Here is a 20,141-nt window from a genome sequence, read left to right as displayed (position 1 = left end):
CATCCTGGCCTCTCAGGTGATTGATGAGCTAAACAGGCTTCCAGTGCTCTTTTGCAGCTGTGAGAAATATGGCAAAAGCATGAAAATAACAGTGCAACGTCAGCAGCACGAGCCAAATCCAGGACCATCACACCTTGAAGACCCCCGTGATCACATCATCCAGTTCCCACAGGTGACTGATGACCTAAACAGGCTTCCAGTGCTCTTTGGCAGCTGTGAGAAACATGGCAAAAGCATGAAAGAAACAGTGCAACCTCAGCAGCACGAGCCAAAACCAGGACCATCACACCTTGAAGACCCCCGTGATCACATCATCCAGTTCCCACAGGTGACTGATGAGCTAAACAGGCTTCCAGTGCTCTTTGGCAGCTGTGAGAAACATGGCAAAAGCATGAAAGAAACAGTGCAACCTCAGCAGCACGAGCCAAAACCAGGACCATCACACCTTGAAGACCCCCTTGATCACATCTTCCAGTTCCCACAGGTGACTGATGAGCTAAACAGGCTTCCAGTGCTCTTTGGCAGCTGTGAGAAACATGTCAAAAGCATGAAAGAAACAGTGCAACCTCAGCAGCACGAGCCAAAACCAGGACCATCAGACCTTGAAGACCCCCGTGATCGCATCATCCAGTTCCCACAGGTGACTGATGAACTAAACAGGCTTCCAGTGCTCTTTGGCAGCTGTGAGAAACATGTCAAAAGCATGAAAGAAACAGTGCAACCTCAGCAGCACGAGCCAAAACCAGGACCATCAGACCTTGAAGACCCCCGTGATCGCATCATCCAGTTCCCACAGGTGACTGATGAACTAAACAGGCTTCCAGTGCTCTTTGGCAGCTGTGAGAAACATGTCAAAAGCATGAAAGAAACAGTGCAACCTCAGCAGCACGAGCCAAAACCAGGACCATCACACCTTGAAGACCCCTGTGATCACATCATCCAGTTCCCACAGGTGACTGATGAACTAAACAGGCTTCCAGTGCTCTTTGGCAGCTGTGAGAAACATGGCAAAAGCATGAAAGAAACAGTGCAACCTCAGCAGCACGAGCCAAAACCAGGACCATCACACCATGAAGACCCTCATGATCACATCATCCTGTTCCCACAGGTGATTGATAAGCTGAACAGGGTTCCAGTGCTCTTCGGCAGCCGTGAGGAAAAAAGCAAAAGCGAGAGAGAACCCGCTACACTTGAGCAGCATGAGCCGAGAGCAGGACCGTCCCACCTCCGAGATCTTCAGAGCAGCACCATCACGCTTCGTGAGGAGAAGTGCGCCACTCGCGGTGAGAGACGCACTAAAGTGCCTGATGATGTAGCAGTCTGCCTAGAGGACCTCTGCACTGTCACAAAGGAGACCACCAGACAACCGCCAACTCCATCAAAGCTGCAATTCCTGTATTGCTGCTTGTGGTTTCTGATTTATTTAGGTTATCTGGGTTTTATTGCTTTTACTTCTTTTCATTACTTTCTGGAGCTGTAAGCAAAGACTGACTTCTGCAGTAAAAGAGCCGTGACTGTTAGTGCAGCATAGAGGAAGAAGAAGAAGTAGCAGAAGGGCTGGGTTGGTGGTTCTCCTCTTAAGCTGCTGGAGAGGTGGAACTTCTGAACATGAGGATCAAAATGAGCTCCACAGAACCCTGCACACATGAAATGGGTGCGTTCTGCAGGGAAGCCCTCCGATTGTTCATCTAATCAGGGGATGGGCAGAATTAAAGAGGTGGCCGTGAGGAGCACTCCAATGAAGAAGTTGCTCAGCGATGCCACGAAAAATTCCCCATGTCCCTGAACTTCACCAAAGCTGCACATTGTGTTTTTCTGCTTCTTTCTTCTAGTGTTGCTTTCAGTTTGTGTTCTTCCTCAGTTCTGCCATTTCTGACCTGCTGTTCTAATAAAAGATTGACTTGAGCAATAAAATAACAGTGACTGTTGATGTTTATATATATGCACACACACACACACACACACACACACACACACGCACGCACGCACGCATGCACATACATGTATGTATGTGCCAAAGTTCATGTATATACATACATTTATAAATATGAATTTTTGCACACAACTGTATGGATTTAGTGAGGCCATATTAAAGGTCTTATATAAACACTATCTGAGAACTTTATTATGATCATTATTAGGAACACCTCCTCGTTTTTACACTCATGTCTACTTTATCAGCTCCACTGACCATATAGGAGCGCTTTGTAGTTCTACAGTTACAGACTGTAGTCCATCTACATTCTGCATACTTTGTTACGCTGTTCTTCAATGTTCAGGAAACTCACAGGACCCCCACAGAGCAGGTATTATTAGAGCGTCTATCATTCTCAGCACTGCAGTGACTCTGACGTGGTGGTGGTGGTGTGTTAGTGTGTGTTGCACTGTAAGACACAGCAGTACTACTGGAGTTCTTAAACACGGTGTCCACTCACTGTCCAGTCTATAAAACACACTTACCGTTGTCGTCGCTTGACACTTGTTCGACTACTAAGCCTAGGTATTATTTATGTTTGGTAAAATAAGACGAATTTAACGGTTTGTTGAAGGAAAACAAAAGAATCAAACTAACTAAAAATGTGAGAAGACTCTTCAGATTTCAGAAGTGCAGGTCGTTTATTCTTCTTGAGCATGGAGAATGTTTCCCAAAGGCCTTCGGACAACACTCACACAGATACAGGGTTTGGACACATAATTTATACCCTCAGTAAAGATGCGGTGGTGTCACCCCACCCCTTTTTGTTATCTCCTAAAATCGTTACATCACCATTATGTCCAAATTGATGATTTTCTTCCGCCCATACGTCTAACTTATGGAATCATATCCAATTATGGAACCAATATCTCCAAGTCCGATCTGTATCATTTTTTAAAAAAGACAATGTACCAGGCACAGCCTAGCACAGCCTAGCACAGCCTAGGATGATTGCTGGTGTTTTTCCATCTTGGCCGTTCGGCTTTGAGAAGTTCATAAGTTCACTCACCTCCTAAAAAGTGTTTTTCTACTAAGGAAACTAAGGAAACTTGTTTTAAGGCACTTGTTCCAATATGCTAGGCCATATTGTACTTTATTTAGGTTTTATCCTGCATAATACAAGATATTTTAATTTAGGGAATCTTTAATTTACATCCCCGTCTTGGTTCACCTGGTACAGTCAGAGATGATAAACAACACTGCTCAAAAAATAAAGGGAACACTTAAACAACACAATATAACTCCAAGTAAATCAAACTTCTGTGAAATCAAACTGTCCACGTTAGGAAGCAACACTGACAATCAATTTCACAGCTGTTGTTCAAATGGAACAGACAACAGGTGGAGATTATTGGCGATTAGCAAGACACACTCAGTAAAGGAGTGGTTCTGCAGGTGGGACCACAGACCACTTCTCAGTACCTTTCTGCTTTCTGGCTGATGTTTTGGTCACTTTTGAATGTTGGTGGTGCTTTCACACTCGTGGTAGCAGGAGACGGACTCTACAACCCACACAAGTGGCTCAGGTAGTGCAGCTATTCGCCACTGGCGCCCTGTGATCTTCACAGATGAAAGCAGGTTCACACTGAGCAGATGTGACAGACCTGACAGAGTCTGGAGACGCCGTGGAGAGCGATCTGCTGCCTGCAACATCCTTCAGCATGACCGGTTTGGCAGTGGGTCAGTAATGGTGTGGGGTGGCATTTCTTTGGAGGGCCGCACAGCCCTCCATGTGCTCGCCAGAGGTAGTCTGACTGCCATTAGGTACCGAGATGGGATCCTCAGACTCCTTGTGAGACCATATGCTGGTGCGGTTGGCCCTGGGTTCCTCCTAACGCAGGACAATGCTAGACCTCATGTGGCTGGAGTGTGTCAGCAGTTCCTGCAAGATGAAGGCATTGAAGCTATGGACCGGCCTGCCCGTTCCCCAGACCTGAATCCGATTGAGCACATCTGGGACATCATGTCTCGCTCCTTCCACCAACGCCACGTTGCACCACAGACTGTCCAGGAGTTGGCGGATGCTTTAGTCCAGGTCTGGGAGGAGATCCCTCAGGAGACCATCCACCACCTCATCAGAAACCTGCCCAGGCGTTGTAGGGAGGTCATACAGGCACGTGGAGGCCACACACAACACTGAGCCTCATTTTGACTTGTTTTAAGGACATCACATCCAAGTTGGATCAGCCTGTCGTGTGTTTTTCCACTTTAATTGTGTGTGTGACTCCAAATCCAGCCCTCCATTGGTTAATAAATTTGATTTCCATTGATGATTTTTGTGTGATTTTGTTGTCAGCACATTCAACTTTGTACAGAACAAAGTATTCAATGAGAATATTTCATTCATTCAGATCTAGGATGTGTTATTTGAGTGTTCCCTATTTTTTGAGCAGTGTAGTTCTTTATTTAGGATGTATTAGTTCAAGTTTAGTTAATGGTTGAGGTTATATTAATTATGGGTTAGTATAATTCAGTTAATTCACAATAAGTTTAGGTCAATATCGTTATTTCTTTCTAATTAATTATTTGCTTATTTAGTGTGACTGTGGATTTCCTTTGGTTTGCAGGTTAAAATGTAAGCATATTTATGCAATTAACAATTGTATTTTCTCCTATTTACGTTGAATATTGTCAGTTAACCTATTTTCCTTCTTCCTAGGTTTCCCAGGATCCGTTCCCACAGCCAACTCTTTAGCAATCCTTGTGAATACAACAATGAAATAAATTCAATAAAGTAACAAAATAAAATAAAAAATGTTGTCTGTCTTTTGCAACTGAGAGAGTACTGCTAACTTCCCTTACTTTTCAGGGTTTCAAATGACCAGTGACCATTTACGTAACACTCTTTAACATTAATAGATTTACACCCTCTAAACGTTTCCTAGAAATTAATAAAGCAGGAATGAAAAGGAATTCTTGGTGCTTCTGGTTCGGTCTATTGAGTGAATTACACTTCACTCAATATTTTGTTCAAGCTCTCAGGACAGTCCTGTCCATGAATGTTCCAGGGTTAAACAAAAAAAGGGGAAAAGTCGCAGGGTCCTTGTCTCTTCCGGAGATTAATGTGGTCTCTCGCCTTTTTCCGATGCTCTAATTGTTCTGTTCAAAAACTCAAGCAATCCAGGCCCTACCGTGCAGGAGGAACAGGATCAGTTAGTAGCTGTTAATAGGCACAAAATCCAGGGGTCGGCTCGCCATCTGGTGTCTGCTGCACTCACACTAGTTCCAGTGTATGATGCACACGCAGGCGTAACACGGAGAAACTGGATTTCAAAGCAGGAAAAAAAAAACCTGATCAAAAGAGGTCAGAAGAGCACAAAATATCTCAGTTAATGTCCATTTCATGTGATATTAGCAGTAATTCAGGAACCAACGCGTGCTCCACAGCATTAAGCATCAAAACTCCACATAGCCAGACACAACATACTCAGTCTCATTTGACCGCAATATAACACTACAACGTTTTATGTTAATATACCCAGAGGTCCCACCTTAAAGATATTAATTCACTTAAATACAACAGTGAAGCTGAGCTTTAACACACCAAAACCAGCTGGTTTTATTCAAAAACAGGGAAATTTGTCGTCCTCTTTGGGTACTGGACTGGTAAACACAAGTAGAGCTCATTTTTAATCTTTGTATTTCGGTAGTTTGTAAGAAAACAGGCTGTATCTTAGAACTGCAGCACACTCTTTTCTCCCCTCTCCCCTCTGCTGAACTCCCATCCGGGTGTTCTCGAACTTTCCGCTCACCACTGTCTTGTTTTTGTGTGAGCTGCAGGGAGGCCGTAAAGGGGCAGCGCACCTTTTGCTATGGTGCGTTCAATTAAATGAACATTTTTAATATTGTAAATATATTTATTCTACGGAATTATAATATGAATTAGTTGCTGTTATGTGTTTATTAATGACTGTTTCTGTAGTAATGTAGTAAGACTGTTTCTGTAATAATCATGGTGTTTGGTGTCATTTGATTCAGTGTTCATTTCATCACGTCTGTCCCTCCTGCTCTCCGTATGGACCATTTTGACCAGGACCCTGGATTTGCCCACAATAAAAGTCGCTTATCTCGTTCCCCGGCGCTACACCAAGCATTTCTCAGAAGTATACAAAACAATACAGAATACAGGTTTTCATATAATATACAGATTTCTTTTCTAAAGACAAAATAAAAATAATGCATTAGATTTTTTTCTTTGAAATATGTGCACAAAAAAGGCTGCCTGGGTGTGACAAACTCTATGGAGCTCACATTAAACAAAAGCCAGAAACTTTTTAAAGTTAAGCAGGATTATTAATTATTTTATTAAAATGACATATCAAAGGCGTAGCAAACAAGTTAAATTAAAAATAAATTAAATAAAATATTAAATTTATAAAATAAACAAGTGCTATCTTGATAATTGGAATGCTGTCTGTACACATTTGTCTGATTCTCCATAGCTATCCAAGCAGATAGAACCAGGCAATGGAAAGGAAGGTTTTTAAATTGCTGCTACTTGCTTTATTCTCCTAGCAGATGCATCCATAATAAACACTTCGAATAGCAACGTGAGAGATGACTTGAAAGAGTCTTTCAACCTTCAGTCTTAGTCTAGGTCTCTCTGCCTTCTATACACTGGGAAAACATCAGCAGTAGAAGAAAGAGAATAAAGAAGTGATTATAAAGCTCCTGAGTGGCGCAGCCGTCTAAGCGTTGGCTCCGTCATCAGGAGAGTGCGAGTTAGATCCCTGGTGATGCTACAGCTTTCCATAGCCGGGAGTCCAAGAGAGCACAACTGGTCTCACTCTCTCTAGGGGGGTAGAATGGCCCCCCTTCTCCCCCCTCCACCCCCCCACCACCTCAATCACTCAACGCAATGCTGGTCAGCGCAGGCGTCTGTTAGCTGACGTAACAGATCTGGCGGCTGGTGCTTTCCAGCGCGTTCAGCTGTCCAATGACGCTGCGTGAGTGGCAGTTCAAAAAGAAGCAGTGGCTGGTTTCACAGGTCTTGAAGGAAACCTGTGCCAGCCTTCACCCTCCTAATGTTGATGGCATCATGTGGTTGGAGGAGCCGTAACTACTGGGTGGATTTGGAGACGATTAAATTGGGCAGAAAAATATGGTCATGTGTGATGCAAACATCTGGGTTTGTTGAAAATACAACCTAATATAAATTTGCTTATCCAGTTGTAAATTTATCACTGCCAAGTCCTGTAAGAATTTTCTTACAGATGTTCACCAGATAAACAAATTATATAGGGTTATAGACTCCTCCTTGATCTCTGACTTCTTTGTCTACGATGTCTAAATGAGGCGGCACTGACTTCTGACGGATACAGGCTGCTAATATCCCAGTTGGATGGGTCTGACTCTGCAAAGCTGAATCGGCTCTGTGGTGTGCTCCTACAAACCACTCCAGAGTCTGAATCATTTGTGAGAGAAGCAACTGGGGCTTTACCTGCCTTCAATGTTTCAGATCTTTCTGAGAGGATCTTAAACCATTTTGGGGCAAAGTGGCAGAAGATGACTCCATAGTTGGAGACCATAATGCCAGAGATCTGGACGATGGGGCGTGACTCATATTGAGTGATAAAGACTGGAATAAAGCAAAGCCAGGCAAACAGATGGATGAGCATGCTGAAGACTATAGGATCAGTCTCGTCATCTCTCCCCTTGAAGGCCAATCCAAAACACACCACAGCTAGTAAAGCAATGTAGACATGCATCGCACCAAAGCCATACATAAAGCCCTGAGTGCACAGACGGTTCAGGGTAAGTAACTGAGTTTTTGATTGTTTCTCCTCAACATTAACAGGATCAAATACCATCCAGAAGATGCAGATGAGAGCTTGAATAGCAGTGAGGATTCCTATGATGACAAAGGGCTTATCAAACTTTCTTAGTTCACGCTGCTTTGTAGGATTACAGGACATTAACTCTAAGAATATGTGAAGGGCCTTAACCAGAATGCAGGAAACACAGAGAGTGAACCCAAGACCATACATGGTCTGTTGTGCTCTGCAAACATGGATGTTTGGGCTGCCTAAGAAAAGTATTACACCTCCAAAACTCACCATCAGGCCAAATTTCATCAGACATGAAATGACTAAGATGCCCTTTATGATGGGTTTTTCTCTGTGTAGGATGTAAAAGATGAATGAGAACACCAGCAGTAGAGCACCTATTACTGTTCCAATCATCACTACAATGGAATAAGCTGCAGACCACTCCAAAAACCAGATACTCCATTTCTGACATTCCCTCGACCCTGGAAGAGACCAAAAGCCTTCTGGACATTGTTTACAAGTGTCCTGATCTGTGGAGAGAAAGAGGAACATATAACAGTGAAGTGGGGGATAAAGACAGAATAATGAATTGTTTCATTTCTACACAATAATCAGAACAATTATGGATTTTTGGAGAAAAACAAAAATATTTTTTAATTACTTGGCTCTAACAGCAATATCAGCGCAAGAAAAGTTTGGTGGAGAAGGAATAATAATCTTAAATAACTCTAGAATAACCATGTAGAATAACTCAGACATCAGACATCGTCCACCGGTTGGCATCATTTCTGTTTTGTTAGGTGTGTTTATGGAGGCAGACCATGGGCACCAGTCATGTTTCAAGCAGCTCCGCTCTTATCTTTAATGCTGCCTGTTGCAACTGCCGGGACACCTTTCTAGTGCACAGTACTACTCAACTGGCGGTTTGATCTCATAACATGACAGTTTCAACAACAGTTCATTATCTTACTCACCTGTTTCATTAGAATAAAATCCTTCATTACAGTTAGTACAGTTATAGCAACAGGAGATGCTTGATATGCTCTTCTCTGTGCCAGGGGGACATGGCTTTGAACACCTTGACCAGGGCACCTGGAAGTAAAGAAGAAAGGTTTTTAGTTATTAATGCTTTAAGTAATGCTAATGTACAATGGCACAGACAGCATGTCATTTTATCTCACCGTAGAGTTGGTCCAGTGGATTTTGTGCTCACTTATCTCAACGTCCCCATTCTTTATGAAGAATTTTCCCACCACTTCACAAACTTTTTCATCCCCTTTCTGTTTCCACATCATGACATCATAACCATTCTCAAAATCACCGTTTTCATTGAAGGAGAATGTCTGATTATCCAAAGTGAAGTTCACCTTACGAAGAATGTCCACGAGCTGTAAAAGTAGAGGTATAAACCTGCCTTTATTTATGTAGTTTATAGAATGATCTCAACTAAAATCACACTGAATGCTAAACATTCGCATTTGCAACCCAGAGCTATCAAATCATGATGAACAGCAAACCTGACTCAGCGAGTTTTACTTCGTTGAACTTTACAAAGAAAGTATTCCCTGTAAATAAACTTAATGAACGGATGAGCATTTTTACTGTTAATATATTGATGATTGACAGTAATGTGTAAAAAGCAAGATATACAACCCTGTTTCCAAACCATATATTTAAACCCTATATTTAATTGAAAAGAGTACAAAGACAGAATATCAAGTGTTGAAAGTGAGAAATGTTTTGAATTTGATGCCAACAACACGGTCCAAAAAAAATTGGGGTAACAAAAAACTGGTAAAGTTGTGTAACGCCAAAAAATCACCAGGTGGGTGATTGACAACAGGTCAGTAACATAATATATAAAAAAGCATCCCAGAGAGGCTGAGTCTTTTACAAGTGAAGATGAGGAGGGATTCACCACTCTGTTAAAGACTGCATCATCAAATACTGCAACAATCCAAAAATAATGTTTCTCAACATAAAATAGTAAAGAGGTTTTGCTTTTCATCATCTTATAACATTCATAATAATAACTGTACAAGATTGAGAGAATCTGGAGAAATCTCTGTATGCAAGGGACAAGCCCGTAAACCAGTTTTTGCTGGCCGTGATCTTTGGGCCGTCAGGCAGCACTGTATTAAAAACAGAAATGATTCTGCAGTGGAAATCACTGCATGGGCTCAGAAACAGCTCTGAGAACTGTCTGTGAACACAGTTTGTTGCTGCATCCAAATGCAAGTTAAAACTCTAAAACGCAAAGAAGAAACTGTACATAAGCAGGACCAAGAAATGCTGCCACCTTCTTTGGGCCTAAGCGCATTTAAGATGGACCAAAGGAAAGAGGAAAAGTGTCCTGTGGTTTGACAAAAAAATGTGAAATTCTTTTTGGAAATCATGGACACTGTGTTCTCCAGACTAAAGACGGCTCTGCTTGCTATCAGTGCACAGTTTAAAGCCAGCACCCATGATGGTATAGGGCTGCATGCATTACATCACCACGGCTCCGTATTAAAAGAGTCTGAGTGCTAAACTGGCTGCCTGCAGTCCAGACACTGATAATATTTGGCGTATTATGAAATGAAAAGTATGACAAAGGAAACCCTGAACTGCTGAGCAGCAGAAATCTTATATCAAACAATACTGGAAAAAAAACATTTCACTTTTCAAACTACAGCAATCTCCTCCATTCACAAACACTTACAGAGTGCTGTTAAAAGAGGAAGTGATGAAACACAGTGGTAAACATGACCCTGTCCCAACATTTTGGGAATGTGTTGTTGGCGTCAAAATCAAAATGGGCATAAATTTAAATGAAAAAACACAAATATTTCTCAGTTTCAATATTAGATGTGTTGTCTTTGTAGAATTGTCCTTTAGAAATATGGTTTACATCATTTGCATTATCCTTACTTTCTGTTTTTTTTTACATTCTGCACAGTGTCCCAACTTTTTTGGAAATGAGGTTGTATATTATCACACCCAATTTTTACCTTGTATGACATGAAGTTGGTATCTCCAGAGCAGGCAGTGTCATTACACTGAAGAAGTTTCTTCATGGCATGAGCTACAGCGTGCACGGCTACTCTCTGACTGTAGGCCTCCGTCACGTCCACAGCTTGGAGCAGGTAGTCATCGTTTGCCTCCTGGGGGTCTGTCACATTGCAGGCCAAAGGGGACGTATGCTGTGATTGCTGACTGCAGTTAAACCTCATTTGTTTGTACTCCATGATGAGGTCATTTCTCGCCCCTGGACGTGGCCTCAGATTCTGGAGGTAGTCTTCAAAACCTGGGATCTTCCCTGTGATGAAGGTAGTGCCAATAATGTCTCCCACCTTGTTTATGCCCTTCATCTTCATTAAGAGGCGAGACATAGACCATGCATTACTGGCAATCCAGGTTCGAGAAGTATTTGTTTTAATCATCTCTTCAAACAGCATCTCTACCTGCTGAATTCTTAGGAAGAGCACCACAACTCTGGCAGTTGCGTTTCGGATAATATCAGCCACCTCCTGGATGCGCTGTTTCACATTATTGTAGTTTGGTATCACTTCATCAAAGTCAAAGCATATCCTCTCTTTCTCTGCATGTCGCACAAAGTTCTCATAGATACCTTTTCCATAATCATCATCAAGGCTCACAACTCCAATCCAGTCCCAGTTAAAGTGCCTCATCAGCTTTGCGAGTGCCTGCGACTGATATATGTTACTTGGGATGACACGAAAGAAGGATGTGTAGCGTAATTTGTCACTTAGGGCTGCTGCAGAAGATGAGCAACTCACCTGTAATGAGAAAGTTGAAATGTTTAGATATGAACTGACCCTTTTAGTGTATGTGTAATATAACATCCATCCATCCATCTATCCATCCATCCATTATCTTCCTCTTCTCCGGGGTTCGGGTCGTGGGGGCAGCATCCTAAGCAATGAGGCCCAGACCTCCCTTTCCCCAGCCACTTCCACTAGCTCTCCAAGGGGGATTCCGAGGCGCTCCCAGGCCAGCTGGGCAATATAAACACGCCAGCGTGTCCTGGGTCTTCCCCGGGGTCTCCTCCCAGGTGGACTTGCCTGTGACACCTCCCGAGGTGTATCCTAACTAGATGCCCGAACCACCTCAGCTGACTCCTCACAATGTGAAGAAGCAGCGGCTCTACTCCGAGTCCCTCCCAAATGATTTGATATGATTTTCTATATAAGTGTGTTTGTGAACATTTTTATGAACTATTTTCATTGTCAATACTGTGGCCCTAATTTTGTATAACAATTTAATATAATAATAATAATAATAATAATAATAGTAATATTAATAGTAATAATAATGCATTGCATTTATAGAGCACAAAGCAGCTTAACAATTGAAGAGTAAAATTAGATAATAAGAACAAAAATTAAAAATAGGATCACACACACACACAAATACCGCTGAAGCCCTTCCCAGTGATCATTGGGCATATATATAAAGTTGTCAGAACGAAACCTTGCATCTCCAAAATGGTAACTTTAGAGGAGAATAAAAAAAACTTACATTACTTTCCAGGGCAAGAACCCTACACTATACCAATGAGTCCTTGGGCAAGACTCCTATCCTTGGCCTACTTGTGTAAAATGATCAAATTGAAGTCACTCTAGATAAGAGCGTCAGCCAAATGCCATAAAGGTAAATGTAAATGTAAATGTCAGTCAATAGAACCAGTGATTTTTGGCCATTTATTTTGGTCCATCCTTCATGAAATTTACACACAATATACAGGCCATCATGCATTTTTAAATTATGCCAAAAACTGAAAATCGAGATTAGAGGTTTTGTTCTGATCAGCGATACACATCCACACACACAGTCACACCAAGGGGCAATCTAGGTAGGAGGAAATCCACAAAGCCATGGGGAGAACATGCGGACTCCACACAGACAGAACCCTGATGGATCACAAACAGCTGAACTAAAATAATCAAAAAATAAACTGAGGTAAAATGACAGGTAAAGAAAATGACTACATAGAAAATATCTTAAATAAATATATAAACAAATAAACACAACAATGTTGTGTTGCTCAGTATTACCTGGGGAATCTTGTACAGGCTAATCAGTTTGGCAGCAGGAATAGATGTTTCAGTATATCTCTCGCCAAGGAAAGCTTTCACAGGTGGATTGAATTTTGAAAAGTCAGAGAGGACTGTAAGTGACCCATTAACAGCCAGCATGTCTGCCACACACTGTACAGCTTTGGTTGCATATGCACACGGATCACACATCAGATATCCAAGCTGAATTCCAGGAAGAAATCCAGAGTCATTGATCATTTCGATTGTGTGAATTGAAGCTAAAGACAGTACAAATGTTAATAGATCAAAGCTGAAATGAAGAGACAAAGAACATTAATTACAATGAGAGTGTGGTTTTAACACATAGAGGTAATTATATCAGGATATTGTTTAAAAGCAACTTGATACAAACAAGGAGACTCACTTTATACAGGCAGACGTATCTGGAAGGATCCAAGGCTGAAGATCTTTTATATCAGTATGAACTGAGCTCAGAATTCCAATGATGATGTCTCCAGGTGCATATGCCCCATATATAGACGCTGCACCACTGCCGTGGAGCTGCGACCCCAACATTACAGCCACCTCCAGCACAAGAATGCATGAAAAAGACCTCATACTGAGAACTCACTGATTGACACAGGAGTGAAGGAATGGAAATTTGCAGTGGAGTTTAATTCACTGTTCCAGGGGCGTGCTCTTAGAGGAATACAGCATGCGGGCGAACAGACACAAACAATGTTTTGATCTAAACCATCAAGACGGAGAATGTGGGAGGACAGGAAACACAGTAAAGGTAGACTCTGTTTTATCTAAAGCTGATACGAGAAACTGACATCTGAGAACGCAACACCCAGAAATGACGTACTTATTAATGCAGTTCTGCCTTTTGGGGAGTTTGCTCGTCTATAGAAACCCTCAAGGGGAAAAAATGGCAAAAAACGTTGAAAGCCTGCTCCTGAGTCCAAGTTTCACTTTAGTGCTTTATATTTTTTTCTGTCTGAAACTCATCTGAAGAGAAACATGCCGCATCACTTGCACAATTCCAGTATGAGGGAGCTAACTCCTTTGTCATCATCATCATCACATCATTGACCACTAGTCCAGATAGGGTCGTGGTAGTAGTTGGGAGAGCAGAGAATCCCAGATGACCCTGTCCCCTGCAACTTCCTCCAGATAAATTCTGGGGACCCCAAGCTGCTCCCAGGCCAACTTGGAGATATAATCCCTTCAGTAGGTCCTAGGACAAACCCGGGTGTTGTCCCGGTAGGCCGTGCCTGGAACACACCCAACGGGAGGTGTCCAGGGGGCATCCGGATCAGATGACCGAGCCACCTCAGCTGGCTCCTCTCAATGCGGAGGAGTAGTGACTCTACTCTGAGCTCCTCCCGGATGACTGAGCTCCTCACTCTATCACATAGCGTGTAGCCTGCCACCCAACGAAGAAAGCTCATTTCCGCCGCTTGTATTCGAGATCTTATTCTTTTGGTCATTACCCACAACTCATGACCATAGGTGAGGGTTGGGATGTAGATCGACCGGTAAACAGAGAGCTTCACCTTGTGGCTCAACTCTCTCTTCACCACTACAGTCCAGTACAGTGACCGCATTACTGCTGCCACCTGTCCCAGCCTGCGGCCGATCTCACGATCCCTCTTCCCGTCACTTGTGAGCAAGACCCCAAGATACTCCTCCACCTGGGCCAGGTCCTTTCCCCTTACCTGGAGTGGGCATGCCATCCTTTTCCGGGCCAAGACCATGGACTCAGACTTGGAGATGCTGATCCGCATACCAACCGCTTCACACTCAACTGCAAACCGCTCCAGCGAGCGCTGGAGGCATCCATGTGATTCCGCCAAAAGAACAACATCATCTGCAAATAGCAGAGATGCCACCCTCTGGCCTCCACACATTTACATTTACATTTACAGCATTTAGCAGACGCTCTTATCCAGAGTGACTTACAAGAAGTGCTTTGTCAATCTAGAGAAAGTATCTTTGCTAGTTACCAATAGCTTAGAGAAAGACCGACCTGAGCTCAGATACTGCTAGAAACAAATGTCACTGCAGACACCAAGAGAAAAAGAAACAGAGTTGAACGCAGAACTCTGTGCCATTCAATGCAATACAATAACAATAAGATACAATACAATAAATAAAATAAGTGCAGCTTATAGTTCAATGCTCATTCAAGTGCTGTGTAAAAAGATGAGTCTTCAGTCTGCGTTTGAAGACAGCAAGAGACTCTGCTGTTCGGACAGCCAGTGGGAGTTCATTCCACCACTCTTGACGCTCGTCTTCCGTGCACCTTGAAGGATGGCGGGTCAAGCCGAGCTGTACTCGAAGCTCAAAGGGCTCGTGGTCCAGTTCCAGATTTCACCATTGCCATCAAGTCGATAGGGGCTGGTCCATTTTTGGCTTTGTAGGCCAGCATTAGGGTTTTAAATCTGATGCGCGCAGCTACAGGAAGCCAGTGAAGGGAGCGCATCAATGGGGTGACATGGCTGAACTTGGGCAGATTGAAGACGAGTTGTGCTGCCGCATTCTGGATGAGTTGCAGAGGCTTGATGGACTGCATGGGAAGACCAGCCAAGAGCGAGTTGCAGTAGTCAAGCCTTGAGATGACCAGAGACTGCACTAGCACCTGGGTGGCCTCTCGGGTGAGGAAGGGTCGGATCCAACGGATGTTGTACAGTAGATACCCGCATGACCGAGTCAGGTTCGCAATGTGAGTCGAGAACGATAACTGGTCATCCAGGGTCACACCAAAACTTCTTGCCTCTGCAGATGGAACAATCCGGGAGTTCTCGAATGAGATAGCAAGATCATGAGGACCTGTAGTCGCAGGGATGAATATCAGCTCAGTCTTGCTGGGATTGAGCTTCAGGTGGTGGGCTGCCATCCATGTAGAGATGTCAGAGAGGCATGCCGAGATGCGACTGTGTGTCAGAGGGAGAGAAAGAAAACATTAGCTGAGTGTCATCAGCATAACAGTGGTAAGAGAAGCCATGAGAAGATATTACATCACCAAGAGAGCTAGTGTAAAGAGAAAAGAGAAGAGGACCCAGGACCGAGCCTTGGGGGACGCCAGTGGAGAGCCTGCATGGAGAGGATGTGAACCCTCTCCATGTTACCTGATAAGAGTGATCCTCCATGTAGGACTTGAACCATTTCCATGCATAACCAGTGATTCCGAGGTTGGTGAGGGTGTCCAGAAGGATCGTATGGTTGACTGTGTCAAAAGCTGCTGAGAGATCAAGAAGGATCAGGACAGAAGACAATTTGGCCGATCTTGCAGATTGGAGGTTCTCAGTCACTGCGATGAGGGCAGTTTCTGTAGAGTGTGCTGGTTTGAAGCCAGACTGGTTGGGGTCTTGGAGCTGGTTCTGTGTGAGAAATAGAGAAAGTTGATTATAGACTGCACGTTCAATAACTTTTGAAAGGAAAGAAAGAAGTGATACCGGTCTGTAGAGCTGTGGTATCATGTACACTTATGAACATCCTTGTGTTCGAACTTGGTGTTCATTATGGACAATCCATGTCTGGCACAGAAGTCCAATAACAATTCACCATTCGGGTTTAGATCGGGCAGGCCGTTCTTCCCAATCACACCTCTCCAGGTCTCCCAGTCATTGCCAACGTGAGCATTGAAGTCTCCCAGTAAGACTATGGAGTCTGTAGGCGGGACCCTTTCCAGAACCCCGCCCACTCGCTCTAAGAAGGCTGAATACTCTGACCTGTTGTTTGGTGCATAAGCACAGACAACAGTCAAAGTTTTCCTCTCTGTGATTTTAATTCGCATTGAGGTGACCCTCTCGTCCACCAGGACAAACTCCAACTGCATGGTCACCAGCTGGGGACTCATGAGTATCCCCACACCCGCCCAGCACCTCTCACCCTGTGCAACCCCTGAGTAGGAGAGAGACCAACCCCTATCAAGAAGTTTGGCTCCAGAGCCGACACTGTGGGTGGTGGTCAGCCCAACTATATCTAATTGGTACCTCTCAACCTTCTGCACAAGTTCTGGCTCCCATCCCAAGTGAGGTTACATTCCATGTGCCAAGAGCTAGTTTCTGCTGCAGGGGCCTAGGCCTCCCTACGTTGCATCTTCAGGCTGAGCCAGGTTACGTGGGCTGCCCGGCCACCAGGCGCTCGCCGTGGAACAGGCCTGGCTTCAGGGGTAGGACCCGGTGACCCTTTCCTGGGCAGGGTACATGATTTTTTGTGCACGATATGCATGGAGTAGTTTGGATCTCGTTAGTCTGGGTCTTCACCCCAGACCTGTTCGCCTTGGGAGACCCTACCAAGAGCATATTGCTCCTGACGACTTAGCTCTGAGGATCCCTAGACCACACAAGCCCTTCCGCCACGACAAGTCCTCAATCCAGGAAGGGGGGCCATCCTATTTATTATTATTAAGCAAGTGTTAGAGTGAGACATTACAGACTGTTAGAGTGAGGCTGTCCAGAGTGTTATAGTGAGACACTACAGACTGTTGGAGTGAGGCTGTCCAGAGTGTTATAGTGAGACATTACAGACTGTTGGAGTGAGGCTGTCCAGAGTGTTATAGTGAGACACTACAGACTGTTAGAGTGAGACATTACAGACTGTTAGTGTGAGACATTACAGACTGTTAGAGTGAGGCTGTCCATAGTGTGAGTGTGAGACATTACAGACTGTTAGAGTGAGGCTGTCCAGAGTGTTAGAGTGAGACATTACAGACTGTTAGAGTGAGGCTGTCCAGAGTGTTAGAGTGAGACATTACAGTGAGAGTGAGGCTGTCCAGAGTGTTAGAGTTAGACATTACAGACTGTTAGAGTGAGACATTACAGACTGTTAGAGTGAGGCTGTCCAGAGTGTTATAGTGAGACACTACAGACTGTTGGAGTGAGGCTGTCCAGAGTGTTATAGTGAGACATTACAGACTGTTGGAGTGAGGCTGTCCAGAGTGTTATAGTGAGACACTACAGACTGTTAGAGTGAGACATTACAGACTGTTAGTGTGAGACATTACAGACTGTTAGAGTGAGGCTGTCCAGAGTGTTAGAGTGAGACATTACAGACTGTTAGAGTGAGGCTGTCCAGAGTGTTAGAGTGAGACATTACAGTGAGAGTGAGGCTGTCCAGAGTGTTAGAGTTAGACATTACAGACTGTTAGAGCGAGACATTACAGACTGTTAGAGTGAGACATTACAGTGAGAGTGAGGCTGTCCAGAGTGTTACAGTGAGACATTACAGACTGTTAGAGTGAGGCTGTCCAGAGTGTTAGAGTGAGACTGTCCAGATACAACTAAGGAATGTTGTCATGACACTTTTTCTGGCAAAATAGTGAGACTCAACCTGGACAAAGTTCATGTCACACTTTTTCCTTGGACTGGGTTGGAGTGGTATCCTTAGATGATGACTATAACAAAGCTGCATTTGAGAACTTTCTGCTGGATGCAGAGAAAGAATATGTATGTACAACTTTCCATGAAGTGGTACCACACTATTTACACAACAAGTACACACTTACACATTTACACACCAGACAGCACATCAATTTGGTGAGATAAAATTACATGTTTCAAGCCAAGGACAGTGGTCCACATGATATGAATTCAGTCCAAGAAGGCCTTGCTAATTAGCTGATGAGCTGATTGAAGTGTGTTTGTCAGTCTGTGTTCTGAAATCTGTAGCGTTTTTTGTCCGGTGAGGACTGGAACGTGACATTAAAGGAATGTGATTTGTTACTGATTACTAAGTAATTAATTAAGGTGCAATTTATAGAAAGGCTTTTGACCAGCATATGGCACAATGCTACAGCCTCCAATATGGAGGAACAGGGCCACTAAAAGCTACTCTGTCACTTAGCTCACCTTCTGCAATTTTGCCTGCTCCCCATGGCAGAAACACGATCAAAAGACACATAAATACCTTTAGCCAAGGTGTCCAAGACAAATCCATTTAAAAGACCCCAGATTGGAAAGTTAGAGAAACCAAAAGAAGTATTCTGTCCATCTTAGTCAATAGCATGGATGGTGATTCCGCCAATGGCAACAACAACAGTTTATCAGTTGACCAGAGGATCTCAGAGAGACCTGGTGATATGGATGGGGCCAGCTTTCCTCTGCCTCCCCTTGACGTCCCGATGGACAACTCTTTTGAGAGGATCCTGGTGATGACCCTAAATCAGGGTTATTCCAGACAGAGACAGAGATGCAATGTCTCAATGATTCAATCACTATGAGCTTCACTGCAGACGGATACTGTGCTGAACATCAGAGCTCTCAGAGTATCATGCCTGCTCATCCAATCAGGCAGGATGCTGTGGTTGGAAGCTGGCCAGGACTGCACCTAGCAAATTGGGCTCAATACAGAGAAAAAACAGATATTCAGTCTTTACCAGAAGCCTCGAGAGATCATTTGTGTCAATTCTTCCGCAAAGGCAGGCCCAGGCAGCACAGACATCATCTGAGCAGAAAAAGTAGTCAGACAGGGAAGCAAGGACTTTCCTAACTTTACACTTGTGTTCCTCTGTATGCCTCAGAATCCAAAGTCCTTCTGCTTTACCTCCCATCATATACAACCCCAATTCCAATTAAGTTGGGACATTGTGTAAAACATAAAAAAAGAATACGATGATCTGCAAATCCTTTTCAACCTATATTCAATTGAATACACTACAAAGACAAGATATTTAATGTTCAAACGGATAAACTTTATTGTTTTTTGCAAATATTCACTAATTTTGAATTTGATGCCTGCAACACGTTGCAAAGAAGTTGGGACAGGGGCGTGTTTACCACTCTCTAACCTAGCAGGATGGACTGAGAGTAATCCTCAGATTCCGCCATACCCTAGGAATGGGACTTTTGACGCAGGGTACTTGAGTTCTGCTCATAGAATGATCTATGAAGGTATTGGGGATCCGCAATGGGACCTCCCCTACATGAAAGAGGGTTATACGTCATGGTATGACATGAAACAGGTGTGGGATGATTTTAAAAAGATTTTTACTCCAAAAAGCGTGCTGAAAACAATTCCGAAGCCCATTAAGGCCAAAAGGCAAGGCCCTAAATTGTCCCTGCCCTCAAACCAAGCATCATGTTGTAGTATGAACACCGTGTCCCCTACTAGCCCAATGGCTCCTCTGGTAACAAATAATCCCGTCTTGCCACCCCCTTATCAGCCTATCAGAAGGGTGAGCCAATTGTTAAGTTTTGGGAAAGGTTTAAGAATGTTTGGATTTTCCAGAGAGGTATGGATGTGAATGAGAAGGACCCAAATGTTTTGCTCATTAATACATTCATGAGTAACTGTCGCGCTGATTGTCAGCAGATGCTGAAAATGCAGCTAACTGATCGGAGTAACTTGAGA

General features: G+C 43.6%; 1 protein-coding gene and 1 pseudogene across 1 annotated transcript; both read right to left on the bottom strand.

Moving 5' to 3' along the window:
• Positions 1 to 6,986: 6,986 nt before the first annotated feature.
• LOC108426249 (G-protein coupled receptor family C group 6 member A-like) lies at positions 6,987 to 13,358 on the bottom strand. The gene is made up of 6 exons (XM_037538122.1): positions 13,207 to 13,358; positions 12,801 to 13,092; positions 10,734 to 11,522; positions 8,925 to 9,131; positions 8,718 to 8,835; positions 6,987 to 8,273 (listed from the first exon to the last, which is right to left on the bottom strand). Exons 1-6 carry the CDS (start codon positions 13,356 to 13,358, stop codon positions 7,219 to 7,221), a joined length of 2,613 nt encoding a protein of 870 aa, XP_037394019.1. The 3' UTR covers positions 6,987 to 7,218.
• A 1,620-nt stretch (positions 13,359 to 14,978) lies between these two features.
• LOC119263273 lies at positions 14,979 to 19,618 on the bottom strand (annotated as a pseudogene).
• Positions 19,619 to 20,141: the final 523 nt, after the last annotated feature.

This window comes from Pygocentrus nattereri, chromosome 4 (assembly GCF_015220715.1).
Source record: "Pygocentrus nattereri isolate fPygNat1 chromosome 4, fPygNat1.pri, whole genome shotgun sequence".
Lineage (NCBI taxonomy): Eukaryota > Metazoa > Chordata > Actinopteri > Characiformes > Serrasalmidae > Pygocentrus > Pygocentrus nattereri.
Note: the sequence above shows the minus strand (reverse complement) of the source record. Positions and strands in the feature narration are given on the sequence as shown.

Bases quoted from the DNA above. Each gene is read 5' to 3' on its own strand.
- LOC108426249 (XM_037538122.1), bottom strand. From the start codon at position 13,358: ATGTTGGGGTCGCAGCTCCACGGCAGTGGTGCAGCGTCTATATATGGG. The intron at 9,132-10,733 runs GTAAAAATTGGG...CTACTTTTACAG, and splicing joins CCAACTTCATGTCATACAAG to CTCGTGGACATTCTTCGTAA. The intron at 8,836-8,924 runs GTGAGATAAAAT...CTTTACTTCCAG, and splicing joins TCCACTGGACCAACTCTACG to GTGCCCTGGTCAAGGTGTTC.